Raw genomic sequence first — 11412 nt, 5'->3', positions numbered from 1 at the left:
AACTCACTGTACATTCACTGACTTCACCTCTCTCAAAGACCATCACTTTACTCTTCCCTACATTCACCTTTATATTCCGTTTCTTACACACTCTCCCCCAAACTCATCCACCAAGCCTTGCAGCTCCCCTTCGTCTTCACTCAACAACACAGTATCATCTGCAAACAACAGTACAGGGAGTTTCCAAACACTGCCCTCTCTCACCAGGGCCACTCCAACATCCACTGCCCTACCTTGTAACTCTTTTATAACCCCATCCATGTACAGATTGAACAACCATGGAGACATGACACATACCTGTTTCAACCCAACCTTTAAACAGAAAAATTCACTCAGTTCACCATCCACACGCACTGCAGCCTTCACACCATCATACATACTCTTCATGGCCTTCAGCAACTTTCCATCTGCTCCATACAGTAATCCCTGTAAGACCCGGACGCCCAAGTCCCAGACACCCGAAGTCCAGGACAGTCTGGGCTCAGGCCTTCGGCAACCACAAATGGCCAAAAATGTAAAAAAGCAAAAAAAAAATCCGACATGTTTTCAACCGCACTTTGAACTTGGTGCACGGCGCTGAACAGCTGTGTTTTGGCACGTAGTAGAGCGCCCCTGCATCCTCCCCTCCCCAGTTCCCACCTAACTACTGTCATGACTGTACACTCGTCGCCATGGCCGCGCCACGTGCTCGTTTTTGTGAATAAACAGAGAAGAAACTGCAATACTTCACCACTAGACCACATGAGAATTTACCGTGTTGTGCAGTGTTAAGAAATATGAATTCACAGTGCAAAGAATTAAGTGCAGAGCACAACACTGGCATGTTGCAACTGGTGTGGCACAAGAACAGAATGTGCAGTGTTAAACAAATATAATTCACGGTGCAAAGGATTAAGTGCAGCATAACACTGGATTACTGTACGTGCTTCAAGCGCACCTTCACCACTGTCAGAGCCTTAAAGGAGGCGGGTTAATCTTCGTGACGGCCACGGCCGTGTTGTAAATACCCTGTACACTGTTAGATATTTTCCTGACTCACTTCTAATTCATCATCCTCTGGTTCCTTTTCATTTACTTCATGGTTTCTGTCCCTTATCTGTGTGCATAGGGTCTTAAATAGGTGCTGTGCATGTCCGGTAGGGAGTTATTTAGGTGGCTTTCAAAGCTACGCTGGGTTAGGGTCCATAAGTGCCTATCCAGGAGCATTTTCCCAAGTCCCGGACGTACCTTTGGCTCTATTACTATGGATCTTAGAGGGATTACTGTATATCCTTAATACTTTCCGTAATCCTTGTCTATCCATCCTGTCATATGATTTCTCCAAATCCATGAAGGCCGCATACAACTTCTTTCATAATAACAAATAATAATGATAATCATCATCATCATCCAGACCTCCTTTCCCACCCTAGGGCAGGGTGACGAGTAGCAATGTCCAGACAGCCCAAATTTGCCCAATCCAATGGGCCATGTTCCCATTCACTAATCATTCAAGCCCCTGGAATCCTGGCTCTACCGGATATGCCAAAAACATTCACCACATTCTGTAGCTTCACATAAACTATCTGATAAAGCCAATCCAGACGCTGCCACATTAAAAAGGGGTGCCAAATCCCTGATCATGCGCTTCTCCCCACAACATTCATCCAGCCAGCTCGATCTCTTGTCTGTTCCCTAGCCTCACTGACTTCCAAACCTCTCTTCCTCACACACTCATCCACCTTCTTGGCCTACCTCTCCTCCTACCTTCTTCAAATTCACTCAGATACACCTTTTTCACCACTCTATTGTTATCCATTCTTTCCACATGACCATACCATCTCAGTACACTCTCTTCGATTCTGGTGTCCACTGACTTCCTCGCTCCACACCTTTCACGAATCACATTATTTCATATCCTATCCACTCACTGTACTCCTAATAATAATGATAACAACAATAACAGCAATAATAATAATAATAATAATAATAATAACAGCTAATAATAATGATACTGTAATAATAATAATAATAGTTAATAATAATGATATAATAACAGCTAATAATAATAATGATGATAATAACAATATATATCAGGATTACTGCAGTCCTCTCTAATTAAATAAACCAAGTACAGTAAGAATAATTAAAAACCAGACACCTTATTGACGGGGTTAAGTAGCTAAGGAAGAGGCGTTGAGACTCGTATTCTCGTCGGTCAAGGAAGCTCCCTAACACCCCTTCCTTAGTGGTTTAGTTTTGCATATGGCTGGTTAATATCCCTTTCTACATTATGTGTGCAGTGTATGATGATATTGGAATGGTTTATATAACAGATGAAGAGCATGATGTAATAAGCAAAATAAATCACTATGGAAGAGGTGTTAGGGAGCTTCCTGAATGAACGACTATATTTTTAAAACATGGAAAGTAAGGTTGTTTCATTTTCGTTTCATTTTTAAAGGCTCCAACATGCTTGCATGCGTCAGCCCTGGTCACCTAATGGCGCCTCTCCATGATGCTCGATCTATGGCAGCCTCCCTGTTCAGTCCCTTATCCATGAGGTCACACTTAATGACCTCATCCCATGTCTTTTTCAGTCTACCCCTCATAACCCCATCCCCAGTATTAACACTTCTCACCTTCCTCACCCAATTATCATCCCTCATCCTCTCCACATGTCCAAACCATCTCAATCTACCTCTCCTCATCACAACACCAATACACTCCAGTCCCATCCTACCTCTCAACTCTTCCATCATAAACCCAGCCCCCCCAGACCTTGCACGCAGGGACACACTACACATCCACCTAATCATTGTCATTTCTGTACATCTGAGCCGGTGAATATCCTCCTCCTTTACTGCCCAGGTCTACTACCATACAGCATTACACTCCTAACACATGCTGCATACAAAGATCCCTTAGCACTGAGGGAGAGTCCTCTCAGTGTCAGGAAAGGCAACAGCTCCCTGAACTTCTTCCAACCACTCTTCACCCTAGCCACAGAGCTGCTCCAGCCCCACCTCCAGCACACAACATGTCTCCCAAATAACAAAACTCTTCCACACACTCAAGAAATTCACCAGCAAGTTCAATCCTTTCACGCCTGACAATCTCCACCTGCTCTCCCCGACACGCCGTACACATAAAATCAGCATTATCTCGCAGTCTATCTCTGATACCACTACATCTCTTGTGCACTCATTTATCACAGACACTGCATTATCTTGCAGTCTATCCCTAATACCACTACATCTCTTATGCACCCACTTATCACAGACATTGCATTATCTTGCAGTCTACCTCTAATACCACTACATCTCTTATGCACCCACTTATCACAAACACCGCACAAGATGGAATTACTTCCCACGCCCTTGTGGCAAACTGCACATGGCCACTCTCCCTTGTCTTTGACAGTACTGCCACCAACCCTAGATACCATCACTTTTGTTTTATCTGCATTAACTCTTAAGCCTTTGTGCCCCATACCATCTCTCCACTTCCTAAATCTTTCCTCCGCCTCCCTTTTGTTCTCTGCAAGCAACACCAAATCATCAGCATACAACATCTCCCATGAGAGTCCATTTCTGAAGTCACGTGAGAGGGCTTCAAGTGCCATGATAAACAACATGGGACTCAAGACTGACCCCTGATACACACCAACATTCACGGAAAACTCATCACTCAAATCTCCATTCACTCTTACCTGGGTGTGAGCACCCACATACATGGCCATAACCACCCTACCCAGCCACTCCTCCAAGCCAAGCTTTCTCATTGCCCACTTCACCACCTCTCTAGGGACTCTGTCAAAGGCCTTCTCCAAATCAACAAAAACAAAATACAGATCCCTTTTCTTATCAATATATTTTTCCTGAAGCTGTCGAACAATGAATATGGCATCAGTGGTCCCCCTGCCTGGCATAAACCCAAACTGCATCTCATCAATATTCACTCCTTCTCTAATTATACCTTCTAGAACTCTCTCCATTACCTTCATTATCTGATCTGAAAGCTTTATACTATATAAATCACTCTGGAAGAGGTGTTAGGGAGCTTCCTCAACCAACGACAATATATTTAACAGATGGAGAGTAAGGTGTAATGAGCAAAATAAATCACTTACAAAAAGGTGTTAGGGAGCTTCAACCAACGACTATATAATTAACAGATGAAGAGTAAGGTGTAATGAGCAAAGTAAATCACTTACAAAAACGTGTTAGGGAGCTTCAATGAACGAGAATATATTTAACAGACAGGGCATAAGGTGTAATGAGCAAAACAAATCACTAACGAAAAGGTGTTAGGGAGCTTCCTCAACCCCAGAGAAAGAGTCCTTAATATTATCCTACTATGTACACAATGGTCCGGTAATTTAATCGGGAAGGAAATATACAAATCGACAAAAGACGCTGTTGAGTTTTATAAATAATATCGTAATTCTGAAACTTACCTAGACAATACTGACACCTTAAACCTGTAAAGGGAAAAATGTGTTAATAATAATAATAATAATAATAATAATAATAATAATACCAGTAATAATAATCCATCCATCCATCCATCATCCAATCCTACATTGTCCCATATGAAGCGTCGGAGCCCGGGGCTAGGCAAGTTGGTCCTGACATTTAAGATGAGAGTGACCAGCCTCACTCATCCCTGAGTGGCATTATGTGAGCAATAAACCCCAACCACCCCTTGGATATAAACCTTCACCGGCTCAATCCGATTGGAGCGCCTTAATTACCCACTAAACCACCAGGCGCCGTAATTTGGTTATATGGCTACCACCCAGCGTAGTAAATGGTTTCCTGGTGTACAGGAAGCCATTTGGCTTGTCACTCAGTGTAGAGTCACCCACAGGCAGAAGGAAGAGGAAAGATGAAGGAAAGAAAGACAGAAGAGGGAGTGTAAAGTCACCCACAGGCAGAAGGAAGAGGAAAGAATGAAGGAAGGAAAGACAGAAGAGGGAGTGTAAAGTCACCCACAGGCAGAAGGAAGAGGAAAGAATGAAGGAAAGAAAGACAGAAGAGGAAGGAGGAAAGAAGGAAGCAAGAGAGGAAAGGGCAGCCACCTGAGAAGAGGTCTACATCGAGTGAGTGAATAATAACAATAATAATAAAAGATGGACAGTGTAGAGTAACAATAGTCAGTTCACTTTACTTTGGTGTAAAATTCCTGGAAAAAAAAAAAAGGTAAATATAAGTAGATGGAGAATTTAGAATACCAATGTAAATGACACCATTAAGATGACGTGGTGAGTGATGAGGGAAAACTAGAACTGCTCTGTGTGTGTGTGTGTGTGTGTGTGTGTGTGTGTGTGTGTGTGTGACAAACATACACACCTAGTAAACATTAAGTGGGTAGTTTGGTGTGTGTGTGTGTGTGTGTGTGTAACAAACATACACACCTAGTAAACATTAAGTGGGCAGTTTGGTGTGTGTGTGTGTGTGTGTGTGTGTAACAAACATACACACCTAGTAAACATTAAGTGGGCAGTTTGGTACGTTTCCTGGCTATGGCGTCCTCAACGGCCCTCAGCTGCTTCAGTAACTCCTCCCGTCTGTTGGCCTGGGGTTTCTTGGCAGGCACGGGTATGGAGGGGGGCGGGGGGGTCCTGGCCACCACCTGTAAACAAAAACAAGTCTTAGGCTCGGAGAACTACCATCGAACGCTCCCGAAGTGATTTATTATGTGTGTTATGGCTTATTACTGCCTGGTGGAGAGGATGGAGAGTGAGAGACTGATGAGGAGAGTGTATGTGAGTGAGGGAGGGGAAGGCCAAGGATGGGATGGAGGGATGGAGTAGAGAGGTAAATGAGAGAAAGGGCAGGGGTGAGCTGGGAGGAGGAGAGTGAAATGGCAGGGGACAGGGCGACATGGAGGTGGTTTGTTTGTGGCCACCCCTTACGGGATTGAGGGATCTGGCAATAGATAGATAGACAGTATTAATCTATTATTATAACAGTACTAGAGGTGGAAATTTTGGGCCAAGTTGAAATGAAAGGAGGATAGCATCATATTCTAGTGTTAATTTACTGTTACAACTCAGCATTGTTGATGGATAGATGGCAATTTTAGGCCATGTTAATGTGAAATGAGGGAGGGAGAGGGAGGGGGAGACTGAGGATGAGATGAATGGATGGAGTGGAGAGGTACATAGGAGGGATGTGAGTTGGGGGGAGGGCAGCAAAATGACTGGGGACACAGCAACATGGGGGTGATTTGTTCGTGGCCACCCCTTACAGGACTGAGGCATCTGAATATAGACAGACATACAGACAGATAGATAGACCATATTTATACCTATTGTTATAACTCGGCATTTATTTCGGAAAGATGAAAATTTTACGTCGTTAAAAATGAAAAGAGGGAGGGGAAGACTGAGGATGAGCTGGATGGACGGATTGGAGAGGTACAGGAGAAAGTGTGTGTGTGTGTGTGTGTGTGTGTGTGTGTGTGTGTAACAAATAGACACACCCAGTAAACATTAAGTGGGTAGTTTGGTGTGTGTGTGTGTGTGTGTGTGTGTGTGTGTGTGTGTGTAACAAATAGACACACCCAGTAAACATTAAGTGAGTAGTTTGGTGTGTGTGTGTGTGTGTGTGTGTGTGTGTGTGTGTGTGTGTGTGTGCTTACCTTTGAAGGGGGTGGGGTGAGGGGTGGGGTCGAGGGCTTGCGTTTTCGTACCAATTTACTATCCGTGTCCGATTCACCACCTGCGAGAGAAAGAGAAAATGGTGAGTATATGAGCTACCTTCATTATTATCATTATTATTATTATTATCAGCATTATTGTTATCTTTATCAGTATTATCATCATCAACACTATCATCATTATCATCACTGCCATCTCCACCATCATCACTGCCATCATTTTATCATCACTGCTTTCATTATCCTCATCATCATCACTGTCATCATCATCATCATCATCATCATCACCACCCCAACCACCACTTTTGTCATCATCAGCATCATCATCATCATCATCACCATTCCTTTTCTGGCCAATCAGGAGTCTATGTCTCTTAATCCTGATATTTAAGGTGGCACTGACCAGCCTCCCTCCCCCTGAGCAGCATTGTGTCATCAGTAAACCCCAACCATCTCTTGGACTTGTATTCTCACTGGATAAGGACGCTCCCTATCACCTCTTCCTAAGTGATTTATTTCTGGATACAGATGGTTAATACCCTTTTGTATGTTACTGCCCTGAGAAATGGGGGTGTGAGCTGAGAGCAGGGCAGTGAAATGGCAGGGGACAGCGACATGGAGGCGATTTATTTGTGGCCACCCAGTATGGGATTAAGGCATCTGGCAATAGATAGATAGATAGATAGTTTGTTTATGTAGTGCTCCAACGTGCTTACATGTGTTGGATTTGGTCACCTAATGGCGGCTCTCCACACTGCTCAATCTCTAGCTGCCTCTCAATTCAGTCTCTCATCCCTGATACCAAATGCCATGTCGTCATCTCAGGTCTTTTCGGGAGGCGGAGGGATGGAGTGGAGAGGTATATGAAAGAGTGGGGTGTGAGCTGGGGGGAGGGCAGTGAAATGATGGGGGACAGGATGACATGGAGGTGATTTGTTTGTGGCCACCCCTTATGGGATCAAGGTGTCTGGCAATAAACAGATACACTCTCGTAACTCTACCTTCACTGGGCAAGGAAGCACCCTAACACCTCTTCCTAAGTGATTTAGTTTTGGATATGGTTGTTTAATATCCATCTGTGCAATGTTTATGCAGAGTACGGCGATGTTTGAAGGCTTTACTACATGAGGGAGGGGGGAGTAAGTTGCGGGGAGGGCAGTGAAATGGTGTTTGACAAAGCAACTTGGAGGTGTTTTGTCTGCGGCCACCCTTTGAGGGATTAAGGCGTCGAGCTATAGATAGATAGATAGATAATGACGAAAAGGACAGTAAGGTGAAACAAGCAAACTAAACCACTCAGGAAAAGGTGTTGGGGAGCTTCCTTAACCGACAATACCGACCCCAGACCACCCCCCCAGGCCAGTACCGTGCCGCCCAATACTCACTGTCGTCCTCCTGCGGCAGAACAGGCTTGTCCAGTCGTTTTAGCGCCGATCCCTTCAACGTCAATTTAATCTGCTGCTTCTGTCCTGAGAGCTGTGTGGGGAAGAGTGAACACCTGGTATTAGTGATGAATAAAGTGAACACCTGTATTAGTGATGAATAAAGTGAACACCTGGTATTAGTGATGAATAAAGTGAACACCTGGTATTAGTGATGAATAAAGTGAACACCTGGTATTAGTAATGAACAAAGTGAACACCTGGTATTAGTGATGAATAAAGTGAACACCTGGTATTAGTAATGAACAAAGTGAACACCTGGTATTAGTAATGAATAGTAACTGAACACCTGGTATTAGTGATGAATAAACTGAACACCTGGTATTAGTGATGTATAAAGTGAACACCTGGTATTAGTAATGAACAAAGTGAACACCTGGTATTAGTGATGAATAAAGTGAACACCTGGTATTAGTAATGAACAAAGTGAACACCTGGTATTAGTGATGTATAAAGTGAACACCTGGTATTGGTGATAAATAAAGTGAACACCTGGTATTAGTAATGAATGATAACTCCTTCACTGTATGGGATGTTAGCAAAGTTCATCATCATCATCATCATCATCCATCACCTTCACCACCACCACCATCGTCATCCCCATCACCACTATCATCATCATTATCACCTTCCCCACCACCACAGCCACCCTCATCACCACTACCACCACTATCATCATCATCCATCACCACCACCACTATCATCATCACCTTCACCACCACCACTATCATCATCACCTTCACCACCACCATTACCATCATCACTATCACTTTCACCACCACAACCACCCTCATCACCACTATCATCATCACCTTGACCACCACCACCACCACCATCATCATCATCATCATCATCACGACCATCCTCATCAACACCAAAGAAGTGGGCCACACACTCATTCACACACCAAATCCATCTCTTGGAATCCTGGCATTTCCACATACCTTCATAGGGTCCATGGCTTTGCTCTTAGCCTGCCCATAGGAGACCGTTCCTTGGGTCATTCTTCGTTTTTCACCTGAGAGAGAGAGAGAGAGAGAGGTGAGAGAATTGGGAGAGAGGTGAAATAATTGAGAAAGTGAGGTGACAGAAATGAGAGAGTGAGGTGAGAGAATTGGGAGAGTGAGGTGAGAGAATTGAGAGAGTGAGGTGAGAGAATTGAGAGAGTGAGGTGAGAGAATTGAGAGAGTGAGGTGAGAGAATTGAGAGAGTGAGGTGTGAGAATTGAGAGGTATAGTGAAAAAATTGGAGATGTAGTGAGAATGTGAGTGTATGGAGGACAATGAAAGCAGGCAATGTCATCCTGCAGACCACTGGGTTCCTGTTCATATAAGCCTGTGTAACACCACCACCACCACCACCACCACTCTGTATCATTCACATTGTCCATCAAGGCTCCACCATGCCTGTATGCATCAGCCTTGGTCACCTAATGGCGGCTCTCCTTGGGTGATGTAATTTCTTCAGGCTTGCTTGTGTTATTTTTTCTCATTTGTCATCATAAACTGGTAAAATAAAGGGAGAAACACACCACAGGCTTCATCCACCTGCACTGTCCCAGGTCCAGGCATGGGACCTGGGACCCACAGCCCACCAGCCATGGCCAGTGGCTGTGGCAGTGGCCCTAAGGTACTCTGCCAGGACAGCCTTGGCACTGTGACTGTCCTGCCATTATACACCCTCTTATAGGCCAGCCTTCTGGGACGCTACTCCCAGGCTTGGGCCCCTCTCTCTCTTGGGTGGAAGCGCTAGCCTGGGAACCACAATGCCCTGTACCCTCAAGCACAGATAAAGGTTTGCCACTAGGTATCAGGGCAAAGTTTCTGGCCACACACCCTTACTGGCACCAACGCCTGTGATGTAGTGGGGTATGTTGTGTGATGTGTAAAGTGCATGCAGGGTGATGCAGGAGATACAGAACAGTGTTAGGGAGAGTATGCTGGTCTACTCTCCATATCAGTGTCACAATGAAAAGGTCAGCAAAGAAAGATGGTCAGGATATCCTGACAGCTGGCACACATGGCCATCATTATGATTATTAAGCACAAATTCATCATCCATGGTAGTGATTATGTAATCATAATCAAATCATAATCAATTTTTTGAAAACTGATATAATGATAATAGCCATAATTGTAAATCATAATTTAAAAAAAAAAATAAATGTAATAATGATTAAAATATGATTTTTGTGGTTATCTGTTGATAATTTCCACGTAACACTTAAATATAACATAAGTTTCTCCTTGCCACATCATCCACACAGGCCAGCATGTTCCAGCAGGCTTGGTGAGCTACTTGGCTGTGCAAGTCTGCCTCTTTGGGGGCTGGACTGCCTGGTTACTTCATGCACTCCAATCCCTCACACTTACTGGGACAGCTGACAGTTCCACATCAATAATCATGATTATATTCAAAAACAAAATAATCTGCAAATAATATAACGCTACCATCCTTATAATCCTAATCTAATCCTAATCATATTGTAATCAGAAAAAACTAAAACCAATCCTAATCAAATCCTAATCTTCAAAAAATCTGAGACAACAACACTCCTAATGAATCCTAAACCCATTCCCTAATCCCGGCCGCGTCTGACGGCTATAGTCCCGGTGCATGACTCTGAGGTTGTCATTATCATACCCTGGCAACTCTACCAGTCACAAGGGCATTCAATTTCGTATCATATTATCCACGAATCACATTATTATACATGAATATTATACATGAACACATTATACATGAATCACATTATTATACACGAACACATTACACACGAATCACATTATTATACACAAACAAATCATACACGAATCACATTATTATATACGAACACATTATACACAGATCACATTATTATACAAGAATATGTTATACACAAACATTATTATAAACAAACACATTATACATGAATCACATTATTATACACGAATATATTGTACATGAATTTTATTATACACAAACATTTTATACAGAAATCACATTATTATACACGAATCACATGCGTCTCGTACACGAAATCGGATGCACTGTTGAGGGGTAGGTTGTCAGGGTACGATAATAACAACCTCAGAGTCATGTGCCGCGACTATAGTGAAACAGCAGCTCCAGCTCTCCCTATCACCAATATTCTCATCTTCCTTGGCAGTACCACCCTCATTGGCTGGTGCTACACTCGGCTCACTAATACAGTACCCTCGCATCCAAGACGGGTTTGTCCAAGACGTTTCACGTCCAAGATGGAGACCATAAATAATAATCCAAAATATTGCTGTAATACAGTTGCATATGTCCAATACAGAACCAACAGTTCATAACAGCCCAA

General features: G+C 43.4%; 1 protein-coding gene across 1 annotated transcript in view; it reads right to left on the bottom strand.

Moving 5' to 3' along the window:
* Positions 1 to 4316: 4316 nt before the first annotated feature.
* LOC145393849 (uncharacterized) overlaps positions 4317 to 11412 on the bottom strand; it is a 33098-nt gene continuing 26002 nt past the window's right edge. Inside the window, 5 exon segments of the mRNA XM_080267897.1 lie at positions 4317 to 4462; positions 5466 to 5616; positions 6628 to 6707; positions 8031 to 8121; positions 9032 to 9105. Of these exon segments, the coding sequence (XP_080124023.1) occupies positions 5476 to 5616; positions 6628 to 6707; positions 8031 to 8121; positions 9032 to 9105 (386 nt within the window). The 3' untranslated portion in view covers positions 4317 to 4462; positions 5466 to 5475.

This window comes from Coenobita brevimanus, chromosome 3, assembly GCF_032717465.1.
Source record: "Coenobita brevimanus isolate Jiangsu-jjx chromosome 3, ASM3271746v2, whole genome shotgun sequence".
In the NCBI taxonomy this organism is placed as follows: domain Eukaryota; kingdom Metazoa; phylum Arthropoda; class Malacostraca; order Decapoda; family Coenobitidae; genus Coenobita; species Coenobita brevimanus.
The sequence above is the reverse complement of the archived record's forward strand: the minus strand, read 5'-3'. Positions and strand labels throughout refer to the sequence as shown.